The 15432-nt window shown below is 42.3% G+C and overlaps 1 protein-coding gene across 5 annotated transcripts in view; it reads right to left on the bottom strand.

The window, feature by feature from the left end:
* The window catches only part of dpysl3 (dihydropyrimidinase like 3), a 57778-nt gene that overhangs the window by 13567 nt on the left and 28779 nt on the right, over positions 1–15432 (bottom strand). For all 5 annotated transcript variants that reach the window (XM_071539651.1, XM_071539653.1, XM_071539652.1 and 2 more), the window contains 8 exons: positions 14547–14711; positions 13673–13734; positions 12755–12835; positions 11488–11556; positions 10152–10272; positions 8034–8190; positions 7317–7458; positions 5694–5864 (listed from right to left, as the gene is read on the bottom strand). In XM_071539651.1, coding sequence (XP_071395752.1) covers positions 5694–5864; positions 7317–7458; positions 8034–8190; positions 10152–10272; positions 11488–11556; positions 12755–12835; positions 13673–13734; positions 14547–14711 — 968 coding nt within the window. The remainder of the gene's footprint in view (positions 1–5693; positions 5865–7316; positions 7459–8033; positions 8191–10151; positions 10273–11487; positions 11557–12754; positions 12836–13672; positions 13735–14546; positions 14712–15432) is intronic.

Below are 15432 nucleotides of genomic sequence, written 5' to 3'. Positions count from 1 at the left end.
GAGAGCGAGGGAGAGATGGAGGGCCGTCTCTGCAGAGATGAGTCAATGTTCGGCTCGGTGTTAATTAGCAACATGTGGGGGGAACGAAGAAGAAAAATAAACTCCCCTTCTCTCTCGCTCTCTCTCTTAATCCCTCCTTCTCTCCGTCTCTCCCGTTCTTTGTCATTCATCAGCTTGTTTCTTATACTTGTCTGTCTGGCATGTACAGTCCGGCAAAGACAAACAGCTGCCATCATCCAGCTGGGTCCTGATGACTCCATAGTGTATCTCTCTCTCTCTCTCTCTTTCTCTCCCTATCCCTCTCTCACTCCTTCTCTCACTCTCTCTGTATCTTTCTTTCTCTCTCCTTATCTGTTTCACGGTTTCTCCCTCTCTCTACATCTTTTGATGACAGATCACTCCATAGCATCTCTCTCTCTTTCTCCCTCTCTCCACCTCTTTTGATGACTCCAGAGTATCTCTCTATCTCTCTCTCTCTCTCTACCTCGTTCTTTCACTCTGTATCTTTCTTTCTCTCTCCTTCTCTGTTTCACTCTGTTTCTCCCTCTACATCTTTTGATGATAGATCACTCCATAGTATCTCTCTCTCTCTCCCTCTCCACCTCGTTCTCTCACTATCCGTATCTGTCTTTCTCTCTCCTTCTCTGTTTCTCCCTCTCTACCTCTTTTGATGACTGATGACTCCATAGTATCTCTCTCTTGTTCTCTCACTCTCTCCATAATCTTTCTTACTCTCTCCTTCTCTGTTTCTCTCTCTCTCTACCTCTTTTTCTCACCCCATCCTCTTTCTCTCTTCACCCCCTTCTCCCTCCTTCACTCGTTCCTGCTTGATTTATGTAATCCCCTCTCCTTTTTTTTTTTTTTCACCCCTATCCGCTATTCATCCCCTTCCAATTTCCCCTTCTGCCAACTTTCTTTTCTGGACATGTTCGTGATCTGCGATGGTTCCCCTCCCCTCATTCCATTGTTGCTCTTTTCCTCTGCGCACGGCCCTGTTTTCTGCCGCCGTCCAAATTCAGGCCAGAACAGGACATAACTAAGGCTTACCGCCTGCCAAACATGATGTCATGACCGAGCCCTGTGTGGAGGAGTGTGTGTGTGTGTGTGTGTGTGTGTGTGTATGTGTGTGTGTGTCCCCGCCTGCTTGTGTCTATGTGTGAGAACGCTGTCCTGATGTGCATATTATGTGTACACTGCAAAAACTGACATACTTGTTAAGTTATTTTATCTTGTATCCAGACTTATCAAGCTTATTTTAGATTTTTTGGTTGTGAAATCATCTTACTGCACTGGCAGTATTGGACTGGCAAATTAGACTTTTTTGATAACTTTTTTAGAGTTTTTTGGGGTAAAAGTCGAAACTGTCTTGGAGAACGTTTCTTGTGTCAAGATTTTCAGCATTGTTTTATGATGATTTCTTGAAAGAAGTCATATTTGGCATGTGTCAAGTGAAATGTATTGAAACCAGCAAGATTATCTTCCAGTGCAGTGAGATAATTTGACTAAAATTATCACAAAATAAGCTTTATAGCTCTGGAAACAAGTTAAAATCACTAGACAGCTTGGCATCTTTTGCAGTGTACATCTATGTATTTATGTGTTAACAACAAGCAGTCCGCACCAGATGTGTGGCTCGCTGATGACAAAGTGAGACACTGCACCATCCCAGTTGCATTCACTATAAAGGGGAAGGCATCTCCCTAACGCAGGAAGCTGGTAAACAGGGCCGCTCCTGTTTGGCTGGGCATCAGAGTGTCCATTAAGGTGGATTTACGGCTGGGAGCCGCCGCCTTCTGCTCTTCTGCTCCGTTCCGTTCTGTTATTTTATCTGGAAGGGCTAACCGGCAGGAAATGAAAGGGTGACATCATTATGTAAGAACCCAGGGATCTCAGTGGATCTACTCCACATTTGGAGAAGGCGTATTATTAGTCCAATCCTCTCTCTTTCTCTGTCCTTCCCTTCCTCCCTCTTGAGACAGAGGAGTGCTCTGTCTCTGCTACCCAACAGCCACTACAGTGCTTTTGAGCAAGGCAATTATAACCCACAAACTTTACTATACACAGGATACATATATGTTATACATACATAGTGTATTTTTTGCATCTGTATTTATTCTTTACTTTTCAATTTTTTCTTATGCATTTGGATTTGTGCGTTGTCCTGTCTAGGTGTGGTGTCTCAAGTATCTTGCTGCTATAACAATTAGAATTTCCCTTTTCATCTATCTATCTATCTATCTATCTATCTATCTATCTATCTATCTATCTATCTATCTACCTATCTATCTATCTATCTATCTATCTACACTGTGCCTACCACCATTCTCTAACACGCTTATGTAAAATGTATGTGTGTAAGTCACAGTTGAGGTTGTAAATTGGTTGAATTAACAAATACTGTACATGCTAACAATGGCAGTACTGATCCGTATTGCATCCTATATTATAGTCTCGCTCTCTCTATCCGCTATCCCCATTTCCCTCTCTTCTTCTCAACTGCTGTCAGTGTTTCTACACTTTTCCCCTGCTGGGCTATTTTCCCCAAGTTCAATCCCCTCTTCCCTCACTGATGTATTTCTGTAAACAGGAAGTGCGCTAGGCTGGTAAAGCCTTAATTTCCTGTGCTGACACTTCCTCTGTTGCCGGAGCGACCGGTCTGGGCTCCTGAACTGTCTGTGCAGTCTTGGAGACTTCAGCACCCTCATCTGCCAGGGGATTATTATGTGTGTAATGTGTGTGTGTGTGTGTGTGGGTCTGTGTGTGTATGTGTATGTGCACACATGGACGTGTGTATGTGTAGGGGAACAGACTTTATTTAGGATGACCAGAAGGAGTAAACTTATGGTCAATCTCCAATCCTCTGCAGTGACACAAAACTTCTATTGTGTCAAACTTTTCAAAAGCCACACTGACATGTTTCCAGATATTGCTGCTGACACTCCCAGTGTTGCCGCTGCTGACGAGGAGAGCTCAAAAATGTCTAAAGGCCAGCTGTATTTTTATTACAAGCTTGCAGAAGCCTTCATAACCCTGCTGCTGAAAGATTAGCAGGACATGCTAGCATCCAGCTAGTCAGCTGTGGGTGCCAGCTACTTGTTTTCATCACAGGGAGTCTGGGCCAGTCACTGCAAAACATAAAGTCCATCCACACCAGTGGTTCCCAAACTAGGGTCCGGGGACCATCTGGGGTCCCTAGATGTTAGATCCATGAGGGAATATATAAGGATGAATGTTTGGTTTCACTTATCTCCATACCTAACAATAAAAATCTTCTCAGAGATTCCTTATAGGACAAAACTTCTCAAATGGGGGTCTGTTGTGTATCTATTTGGGGGTTCTTGACATGAAAATGCTTGGGAACCCTTGATTTAAACAAATTCAGTCTGTATCAAGTTTTAAAATCTTTTTTTTTTTAAAGAGCAAACACATCTGCAATGGGATAACACAATTTCACTTGTTTCTAATGCAGTTTCACTCGTTTCAGTATTACAACTGAAATGTTGAATAATCCTCTGGTTTCAGAATATCACTTGATTCAAGAAAATGTAATCGTATTGGAAACAAGTGAAATTATCTCACCACACTGGCAGATTCTTTTTCCCCACTTATTTTAGAAAAAACAGAATTAGCACTCAATAAAAAGATTCAGTTACTTTTTTTTTTTACAATGCATGGTCCAGACTACCAATGATGAAAACTAGCTGGCACTGGCAGTGGTGAGGGGCCTACAGTTGTCAGGCCCGTCCAGGAGGAGTGCCAAAAAACATGCAAAGTATGTTCCGTTTTGGCAGTAACTGGGTATGCAGTAGAGTCTGTAGAAGTAGAAGCTGTGCATTGCACTTCTGGATGCTGGTGTATCTTGTAATGTTTGCACTACAGCTGCCAGACCTGCATAAAATGGGATATTTTTATGTTTTTTAGCTTGCTTAAGTGGCAGATGGATTGGTTTTGCAATAGAGGGCAATACATTGAGTGCCATAAAGTTGAGACAATTACAGCAAATTATTTGAAAGTTAATTTATTATCCTGGTGCAGTAAACCCCACACGTCTGGTACTCCAAGTAGGGTAAAACTGACATTACAGTAGAAAATATTTGTATGTTTTGACCCCAAACTGGTAGCAACTGTGTTTTTCTCAAAGGAAAGCAGATGTAACTAGAGGGTTGTGATTTGTACCTTGATGATGTCTTTCAATTACTGCGAAATTATTTGGGTAAAAAGGATTTATTCAAATGTATGTAAATGTCTGCAAGAGTGGGTAGTAGTCCGGCTTGAACTCATAATGATTCAAAATCAATGCAACATACTGCAATTGTCTATAAATGTATACAAAATGGTGAAGAGGAACAACCATGATTCTGTGAGGTGTAATGGAGGGTGTAGCACACCGCCAACTCTCATGGTTGTGATTCAAGCTGCATGTTGAGTTAAATGTTTCCCATGAAACCGAATGTCTAATCATGACCAGAGCTGTTTTCTACTCATGAGTCGAGTTGTTTTCGACTCAAGCGATGTCTAAACATGTCCCAGATCTCTGGGGGTTTGCAAAGGCCTTTGATTCGTCGGCATTCAAATATAATCCTGAGCATTGATTGATGTAAACCCTGTATGGCTGCAATCACGAGAACAAGAACAGAGCAGATCAAGAACAGATCATGCTGGATGATCTGGATAAGCAAAATATGTAGTATTTTATATGATATAAGAAAATACCTATTAATTATTGTATACACAATAGAGTCGTTGATAAACCATAGTTGGACTGGACAAGGCGTTTTGGAAAGCGTATGCATCACTGACATTTATTGAAAAGGTTTTGGATGGATAATCCCACGTATTTGAATAATCCATATTTTTCACAAATCCATACTTCCGCCGTTTCTGAGGGTTTTGGATTTAGCGAGGCTCTACTTTACATTGAGAGCTGATTCGTGGGGCGAGCGCAGGGCGAGTCGTGTTAGTAAGTGGACATCCACTGAGACTTCATTTCCGTTCAGAGGAACTGAGAGCTCACTGGAAGCTGGTCAACAATGTGCTCTCTCTCTCTCTCTGCTTATCTCTCTCTCTCTCTCACACACTTACACACATGGAGACATAGAGACACAGAAACACACACACATATACACACCACACACTGACATTTCATACTTACTCTTTCCCTAAAAATGGGACCCCTCTCTATATCTCTCCCTCTTTTTCCGTCTGTCATTCTGTTTCTCTTTCTCTCTGCCTCTCTTTTTCTGGACCGACCTTACACAAAGATTTCCGGCCCTGGCTCATACGTTATATTCAGCCAATCATATTTCATCTGCACAAATAAATGTATGGGGTGATAATTCCACTTGGCATACCAGGGTGAAATCTGGACCTAAAATAGTAACAGCCTTAGAGTTATCGTCTACAGTTATTCAAGAAAAAGTCGGTGTACCTCTCCGCTGCGTTCAATCCCCCATACCAAGTTAGGTTCTCACTGCTTCAAAGGTTGAACTTTTTATTAAGATTACTTTCTGCTTTATTGGACATTAAAGAATGTGATAAGAGGAGAGAGAAAGAGAGACTGCAAAAACACGTGCCAAAAGTTGTGAGTCGGATCCAAATCCAGTGTTGTGGTTCTCACCATAGTTTAATGAGCCTCCTGGTGGCTCATACCTCATCAAACCTTAGATCCTGAACTTTGACCTGAGCACACTTACCGAGTTGTGCGTCTTGGCAGTGATGGTGCGGACGGAGTCGGAGTCCCAGATGACCAGGTCGGCGTCGGAGCCCACGGCGATCCGGCCCTTACGCGGGTACAGGTTCAGGATCTTAGCAGCGTTGGTGCTGGTGACCGCCACAAACATGTTCTCGTCCATCTTGCCTGTAGTCTGGGAGGGAAAAAGAGAAGAGTTCACATTTCAAATGATCAGGATGGGCAAGAGGATGAGGGATGAGATATTGGAGAAATGTTACAGTGGCTCCTTTACACCGTCTTATATCCGTTTTGTGTCTGGATAAGCTTTAGCTGGTTAACATTTACATGTCATTAAAGGAAAAAACCACGCTAAAGCACTTAAATGCAGGGCAACATCCATCATAGAAGAGGTAGAGATACCAATTTCAGATCTTCAGTGCATTTTGAGTGCATTTACACCTGGATTTTCTGCCTTTTTGCTCTATCTAGTAAGAATCTGATCACACTCAGGATGCATGCTAATACCAGGTGTAAAGAGGGTGAATGTGAAATGTAGTGAGGATATTTAAATAGGACTTTTAGCAAACTTTATTGGAGCATGCACACACACGCTCATGCACACACACATTCAGTCAAAGTTCGGTGTGAGCTGAGATTTTTTGTTCCTGCCCTAAGGGAAATGATTCAGCATTACTTTTTTCAGAACATCTACACTTCAGCGTAGCACCGTCACGCCGCTGACAACTCCACAGCTGTCGAAAACTACAAACCCCTGCCTGTTAGCATTACTGAGACACCGTGATAACAGTGAGAAATAGAAAGAAGGAGGGAAAAAAAACTGAGAGCAATGTGCTATATCCGAGGGTGAAGGAAAGGACAGATTTGGAGATAGACAGGAAAGGCTAGAACGAGGCTAAGAGAGAGACAGAGTAAAGGAAGCAAGAGAAAGAGGGAGGGAGAGAGTAAGAGAGGCAAACTGAGAGAGAAAGAGAAATAGCTGAGGAGAGCGACATAGAGGAGAACAGCAAGAAAAGAACAAGAATAGACAGATAAAAGGATTATAGAGACAGAGAACAAGAGCTTCCTTAAATAAAAACAGAAACCACAGAGTTGAGACTGATTTAAATCTGGCTGCAGAGGAGCAGACTGAACATCACAGAACAGAAAAGAAAACTTGGATAAACTTAGATAGTTTATAACAAAACTAAAAAAGGAGAAGGCTTAGAAAATGGAAACTGGAAACAAAGACAGTAAATGAACAGCGTAGACTATAGAAACAATTGGTGTTGCATGATTCAGGTGTGGCCTCTACTTACTACATACTGTATATACATATAGGCTTATCCAAATATGCTCTATTTACCAGCTGTTACCAGAAATCTGTGACTCAATATTTAAAAAGTACAGAATTAAAAATGTCAGTACTATCTAGGTTGAAGTCTTAAGATAGCTAATAACCTCAATGATGTTCCATAATGAGTATTATCTTCATGTCATGTGGCCCTCTCCTTCTTCAAGGAGAATAATTATGGGAGACGAGATATGCATACATATATATACTGTATATATATGTTGCATTCCATTCCAATTCCACTTCCAAATAATATAAAAAATCAAATAGAAAAGGCATGTAGCCAGTCCTCACCACAGCCTTATCCCAGATGAGGGTCATCCTCTCCTCCACTCCATTGACCCCCTCAGGGATCTGGGTGAAATCGTCCTTGCCAATGGCCTTCTGGGCCACGCTGAAGGTACAGTGAGCACTGCCAGTCACATTCAGGTCTCCACTGGAGGGGGAGAGAGACAGACACAAAGAGAGAGAGAGAGAAAGAGAGAGAGAGAGAGAGTTAGAGTTAGAGAGAGAGAGAGAGAGAGAAAGAGAGAGAGAGGAGTCACAAAGTATTACAATGGGAGTAGTAATCATTTTGACCATTTTTGTTTATCCTTTACTGTTTACTTTCATTTCAGCTTGATACTAACATGTATATGTATATGTATTTACTATATATATGGAGCACATACTTCATATTTAGTCATCCATATTTAAGTAAGCAATCGAGACTCTCAGTAACAACTCTAAGTTATAACTTTAAGTAAAAACTGTAATTAAAAGCATAGGTTTCCAGTATGAAAAAATTAGCTCACTGATTATTTCTATATGGTTTGGATAGGAATATTTATGAGTAAGGGACAAGTGCCTACATCACTTGCATGTCTGCATTACCTCTTTGTGTGTATACAGTAGCATTAGGTTGCTATGAGATATAACATGATATCAAAACGCCATGATAAACTGCTCAGTTTAGGACAAAAGGCTAAACAGGTCAGCAGCCTGACCAGCAGGGGGCAGCGTGGTGCGTACCTGGCCAGCAGTGTGTTCAGATAGTCTGGGGTGGTGGGATCGGGGCTGAGGGGCGGTGATGTTACAAAAGAGGCCGCCTTGGCCCAGTTCTTGCTCCAATAGTGCGTCCCGTCAGTCCCAAGGCTGGCCGTGATTGGCTCCCCAAACACAACATTTCCTGGGAAAAGGAATCACAGTAGAATCCTGTTTGAGCGTCTAATCAAATCAACTCTCATTTTAATCACTTTTGGGAAATCGAAAATCATGAAACTACGCACTTGTTGCAGCAGTCAGGCCTGAATAACTTGTGGACAGTTTAATCTCGCTAAAAGGGTCGGGAATTTATCTGACACAGTGTTTGCAGGAGAGGAGCCATGACTAATGTTTGAAAAGCCAAACGTCACTCTTGGCCAGGAGGGATTCCACTTTGGCTCGATGGTCGTTTGGCTTGTACATTTTATACAGAAATGCGCTTTTACTTGATTTTATTAATTTGATTTGATTTTGTTCATTTTCACTGTTCTTACAGTTCTCATTGATTTCATTTACTGTTGTTTTATTAGCACTGTTTTCTTCTTTTGCTTGTTTCTTCTTTTACTGTTCTTACAGTTGCCATTGCTTCTATTTACTGTTGTTTTATTGCTACTGTATCGTCATCATTGTTAGAGATAAAGTTATTATTATTATGATGGAAGTTATTATTGTTCCTCCAATGTGAGTGACAGACCAGTTTGATTCCTGTCAGTTACACTTAGTCTACAAGTCTTGTGTTGCTTTATGGGTCTTTGCCCTCACATCTCACTGTTTCATATCTTTCCTGGCTAAGATGTGAAAGCTCAGGAACAGAGCCAAGCAGTAAAGCAGGGGCAATGGACAAGGGGCCAAACTTGCATTTGTACACCCATATACGCCATTTAGGGACATACACACATGCACGCAAAAAACAAGGCCTTCTGAGGACAGCTCTCACATCCTCAATGAAGACATCCAAACACACATTCTTCTTTCCTCCATTTTCTCCCACCCATTCTCAAAAGTTGTATATCTCTCACTCCATCACACCTAAGGAGCGCCTGACTTCCCCTCTGCTCTTTCCTTCCTGGGACCGTGAGCAACGGCAGAGACTCAGCGTGACAGCTGAGCCACGGTAAAGGTCTGAATGACAAAGCTGGGGATTCCTCTGAAAATAGCCTCCTTTTTCATTATGTCTAGTTTGTGTACATCTGCAGCGTGAGGTCAGACGGTGAAATCATCTTATAAGGGCATAGGTGCAGTGGGTATGTGCATTCCTAACGTGAGAGAAATGAGACAGAAACAAGGCAACCATTGAGCTAAGGTCAAATACCAAAGGAGTACTCAGAGAGAAAAAGGGCGGCCTTAAAATACCATCGAATCTACAGGAGTGTTAAAAGCATGGTAACACATTCCAAAAATAGGACAAAAACAGGACAAATTAGAAACAAATAGATCTTACGTACTTTTCCTGTACTCTTAAAACCAAGCGTCTTGCTTCTTTATTCTGATTTCCTTATCATCTACTGATCTGAGTACTATAAAATGCCAAATAATAGGCTAAATGAGGAACACATTATGCTAAAAGGAATACTGTGATAAGATGTGATCAACAGCAAGTTTGGGGGGAATTTTATTGAGCAACAGTGCATGTGAGATTATGCAAAGATAGATTGTACCCTTCACTAATCACACACGGTGTACTAAAGTGCCAGCGTGCAGCACAGCAAACTAAACAACCACTCGACAGCCAGAGGTGAAACTGAAATCTCAAGCTCTAAGCTGATCTGAGAGCTTATTGGCCGAAGAGACGATGCACTCCTTCCATTCCAATTTCCATCTTCATTTTGTAATATCTGCTGTTGGTGATGCTCATGTTCACCTTTATGTGCAAAATATAACATGTACTCTCATATTATTGCTATAAAGTAAAACTCACTATGAGGTTATTACCGATCTTATGTACCTTTTCTGGCAATATAGCAACATTTCAGAAGATACGATCATTCACTTTTTTTTGGAATATTGATGTAATGTCCATTGGGTGACAACAGTTTTTCCCAAAATCGATATACTAGATAAACTGCATATTGCCTTTTTGGATGAGGTCTTGAAGCTGCTGTTTACCTTTCTTCCTGGCCTGTGAGATGATGTCGGCGGCGCTCTTGCTCATGACCCGGGTCACGTACAGAGGACAGTTGGTCTGGCTGGCGATGGTGATGGCACGAAACACCGCCTCCGCCTCCAGCTAGGGAGGGCACAGGACAGCGTGGTTAACTTGTGAATGCTTTTTACATTAGCTTTTTTTTTTTTTTTTTAAATAAACTTCTTCAAATATCCTACCCGCAGCGGGATGACGTGTTTTTGGAGGCATATTGTATGAATAATTCAACTTTGACCAAAATGACAGGTGGAACCGTATAATTTCCTCATCACAGACAAAGCTTTGGTTAGATGAGGCATTTATTGAATTACATTTGGTTAGGGTTGGTTTAAATTAAATGAGATGAGCAAACAAACACTAAAATAACAAATTGATGAGGGCAGACACATCACACACACACACACACATACACACACACACACACACACGCATTTCCCTTTCTCACTAATTGGGAAAGTCCAAAATATGCAGAATACAGTCCATAATATGCACTGAAAGCAAATTACAAGCAAATGCACCACCTGCACATCTTTAAACACAATTTGGAGACACACTTCACCACTAGAGAGTGCCTGGCATTCAATTGTTCTCACTGTTAAGTTAATAAAATGTCAGTTCCTATGTTCCCTTGTTTGTGAAAGCCAGGAGCAACAGAGAAAAAATATGTTTTGTTTTAAAAAGTACGTTAGCAATAGAAAGTTGAGGCTGCCTCCAGTTGTGATGACTGTCTCCAACATGCGTTTGTATTTTGCAAAATGACGCACACACTTTGGTTGCTTATTGTGCTCGGGTATACGAGCTCAACCTGGGTCCAATAACCAATAGATTAAAACCAACCTAGACACCAGACACTGATAAAACCACTCTTCCAACTTGGCCTCTGCTCAATTAAATTATGTTACCACACTCTTGGTACTTAGCACTCCACTTAACTGCATGACACTACGAGACGGGGATCCAAACTACTTAAGCCCACTGTATCAGAGAGTGGAAAACCCAAGTCAAACTAAAGGCAGACAAGTGGCTGAATTTAAAGTGTGGCTTTCATTTTGCTGTTTGTTGAAGTAAAATTAGCAGTAACAATTGGGGGAACCAGAGAATTTTCACTCCAGGTCTCTAATGGGTCTCAAACCAGATGTGTGTAACAAGAACAATGTGTGTGTGAAGATCGGTCCAGGAAATTCATCATGGATGATGTGAGTGGCAAAGTGTGTGTGCGTTTGTGTGTGTGTGTGTGTGTGTGTGTACTTATATGTATATGTATGTGTGTGTGTGTGTGTGTGTGTGTGTGTGTCTGACCTCCTCTGGCCTGCTCAGCACATGTCCCTCTGGTCCAGTGATACCCATCTGCAGCATGCGGGCCTGCTCCTGTTGGACAAAACACACTTATTAGTTGCTTAGCTCACAGATGCATGACTACACACACATACACACACACACATGCACAGACATTCAGACACACACATCCCGACAGTGAGTGCAAACTTGTGTCATAACGACAGTGGAAAGTTCAGTTTGGTGCTCAGTGGTTTAAATATTCTTGCGCTGATGCAACGGTTTGGTCGCAATCCAGAAAGATATTCTGTTTCTGCCTCTTTCTGCCTGTGTGAAGAGCATGTACGGATGCGAGCAGCACATCTGTGTCAGGCCACACACACACACAGAGGATTGTGGGAATCTCTATGGGATCTCCGTACGGATCACATGCTCCTCTCGAACATTTCAGCATTTAGCTTTAGTCTCGTAGAAAATGCATAGAAATGAATGGATGCCAGCCAGATGAGACAGAATGACTGGTCAGTTACATGTGTTCTTCACAAGTAAACACCGTTTCCCTGCGTGTTGCGACACGCCGTCTCTACAGCGCTGACAGCATTTATCACACACGGGTATAAACAAGGCCTGAACCAGACACTCTACCACGGCGGCTTTGAAGTAAATTCAGGTCACGATAGAATCTAGTGGTTCAGACAATTTTTTGGGGGGTTTAAAAGCTGATGAGAATCAGACTCGCTCAAAGGCCCAGTTTAAGATTAGATAGGAGAGCTGGGATTTGCGAGGAATCAGACTAAACACACACACACACACACACACACACACAGAGTGACAGAATCCAGGCATAGTCTGGAGTTCTGACTAATACTAACCCTCTCAATCCACCAACTATTACTGTCCATTCACTTTCATTTGCCCACAGATACGGCACAGGCCTTTGTAAACTACACCCACACATTACTGTCCTACTGGAAACCCATTCTCCCTCTCATCAGTGACAGTGTGTTTAGTCTGTGGGAAAGAGGAGAACGCATGACTAGGTGGTGGAGATGCACTGCGATAAAGCTTGACTGTAAAGCTGCGCTGGAGTGAACTGAAACTGAAATAAATCAAACTAAATTAAAACAGCAGGTCGGGGAGCTGGACATGAAGGAGAGTAATAAAAGCGAGGGCAGTAGAGAAGAAGAAGGGGAAGGGAAAGGGAAGATAGGAGAGGAAATGGAGGGAGGAGGAGGGGTATCTGTCGACTGTCGGTTTATTTATCTTTTTATCTCTTATTTATCTTATTTACCTCGGCGATGATCTCTCCATTCTCGGCATGGACCTGAGCGATGCCTCCATTCTCCGCCAGGAAGGTGAAGATCTCATAGAGCTGGAAGAGACACACACACACACACACGGTGAAATTACAGTGATGTCGTTTTTTCCACTTTTCCACACAATTTACATGATGACTGCCACGATGCACTGCAATTACCGTGTGTGGTCTCCAGAAACGGTTAAACTCGTGTGGGATGAGCCGCCGTTATAATCTCTCTCCGCCGCAGGTCCTGAACGAGCCGCATGACATCAGTTTTTTCGGTTGCATCATGTGCTTACCTCCAGTGACCGAGCGAATGAGTTACGGGCGAACGAGAAAAATCAAGAATCCTGCCTATGTTTCTATGCCTGGAGTCTGTTGCTGTTTCACTGCAGAATTAGTTGGGAACATTGTATATTGTATTCATCCTACAAAATGCTCAGTATACCCATGTTTTTAAGATATAAACGTAAATCTTTATGGTAACAATTCAGACTATACACCATAGTAAGCCATATCTCACTGATACAGGTTACTGGGGGGATGGGATATTTTAAGGGAAAAAGCATCAATTATAGCTTTTCTGAAACTTATATTTTTGTTAATATTGGTTTATGCCTTATGGTGATCACCAACTGGCGGTCATAGTTCACTCACTTTTTAAATATTATGCTTTATGGCTATCCAAGATCAAAATAAGTCCACAATTATTTCTTTTATTGACAATAATTGTTCTTAACTGACTTCCCTGGTTAAACACCTAACAACACCTCTATGGTTCAATGTTTGATTCCTACTAGAGCCACACTTTCTGTACATAAGCAATGCACAAGAGAGTATGCACCTATGCGAGTGTAAAGCTGTTTGGGTGAAAGCAACCCACCAAACTGCACATATTAGACATTGTACCTCGCTGTTGCTCATCTGGTAGTAGTCCTTGTAAGCCATGTAGACCTGGAACGAGTTAACACCTGAAAAAGAGGGAAACAACATGAAGAACAAAACAAGAAAAGCATGTGGAAAATGTGAGGATCATGCTTCCAGAATGTGATGAGTCCTAGAAAGGCTAAATGTGGCTGTGAAAGTGAACTGAACAAGCCAGGATGTGGTCATTCCAGATAAGGATGTGAGTTCAGTCTGATATTGAAACATTATTTGATTTCTGAAAATGGGGAGGAGAGGAAGTTTGCCCTATCAGTCATACAGCTTTTGTCTCTCTGCCACTCTGCCTGCCTGCCCAGCTCTCACAGCAGTCCTGTATAACTCAATGAGTAGCATAAACATTAACACTGTACTAACACATCTGACGCTGATGCAATTAGGGCTTTGCTTACCACCTATACTCAAAATGCTTGCACTCATGCTGCTGTAACACACTTAAAACAGAAGCATCCACCGAATGGTTTATGCATTGTTGGGGAACAGTTTCACTACATCGATTTAAACAACTAGTTTAGTTACATTCACAGTAGCTTGGTGAAAATTAAACTAAATTCTAATTTGGATTGTGCTTTTTGTCATTTTATGGTGTAACTACCAAATGTTTTTGGCTATAAAATGAAAAAAAGCATGTTTTCGTATTTTTTATTTATTATGATTTATTTCCATTGCTGCTTCTCATATCTTGATTCAACCTCCTTTGCCCCTTGCCCCTGCTAACTACTTTTTCTTTGCTGTGGTTCAATGTCTTCCAATGTGAAGAAACTGTGAGCTTGTAAGCCTATACTTTCAAACTGGCTTCTCCAAAACTGGATATATGTTATGTTACGCTACCATCACCCACCTTTCTCCTTGATGAGGGTGTCCACCTCCTGCTTCACGCTGTCGTTCCAGTGGGTGATGTCCATATGGAGGGAGTAGTCACAGCAGGTCTTCTCATCAGCCCACTGCCTCCACTGGTCATAGGACTCCATCAGGCTGCTACCTGGCTCCGGGATCACATGGTCCACTGGAGGAGATGGAGGGGTGGAGGAGAGGGAGGCAAGGAGGGGATGACGGGTGGTAGTGGAAGGGAAAAGGGGAGGACAGGAGGAGAAGAGGGGGAAGGTATGGTGGAAAAAAAAGAGAAGAGAAGTTTGGAGGGAAGAAAGTAAGGATTTTAGGAAAGGTGGCAGGATGCAAGGAGAGATGATGGGAGGAGATGAGGTTTGGGAGGGAAGGAGGGAGGGGGAGAGGAAGAGGAGAAACAGGTGAAATGAAAGGAACAGACAGAAATCGGAGCGACAGAGAGGTGAGAGGAAGGGAGATATAGACAGAAGGAGAAAGGGGGATGTCAGGATGTGTCTGATGGCGTTTCCACTTTTCTCCTTGTATTGTTTATCTTACATAACCTGTCTGTCTGTGTTCCTGCAGTGGTGAGCCAGCGGGGACCGGCCATGTCAGATGTCACATTACATTATACGTCTTTGTCTGGATGAGGGCGTCCTTGAAGAATTTGGGGCCACTTCAACCACAGAGGTTTTCAGACTTTCACTCTTTTTTCCCCCTGTAACCAAGGTCAGCTTTGTAGGCTAATCCCTTTTGGGATACTGTCTAACTCAGTGGATAGAGCACGGTGCTAATGTGTATGGGGTAGGGGTTCAATTCCCCCTGGGGCCACCCAGGCTAAAAAAGTGTGCATTGGTACACTCTAAGGTGCTTTGGATGAAAGTATCTGGCAAATGGCATTA

The sequence above is a fragment of the Centroberyx affinis genome, unplaced genomic scaffold, assembly GCF_046629955.1.
Source record: "Centroberyx affinis isolate AG114_WGS23_722 - 3 ecotype Tasmania unplaced genomic scaffold, CSIRO-AGI_Caff_v1 ptg003481l_1, whole genome shotgun sequence".
NCBI classification, from domain to species: domain Eukaryota; kingdom Metazoa; phylum Chordata; class Actinopteri; order Beryciformes; family Berycidae; genus Centroberyx; species Centroberyx affinis.
Note: the sequence above shows the minus strand (reverse complement) of the source record. Positions and strands in the feature narration are given on the sequence as shown.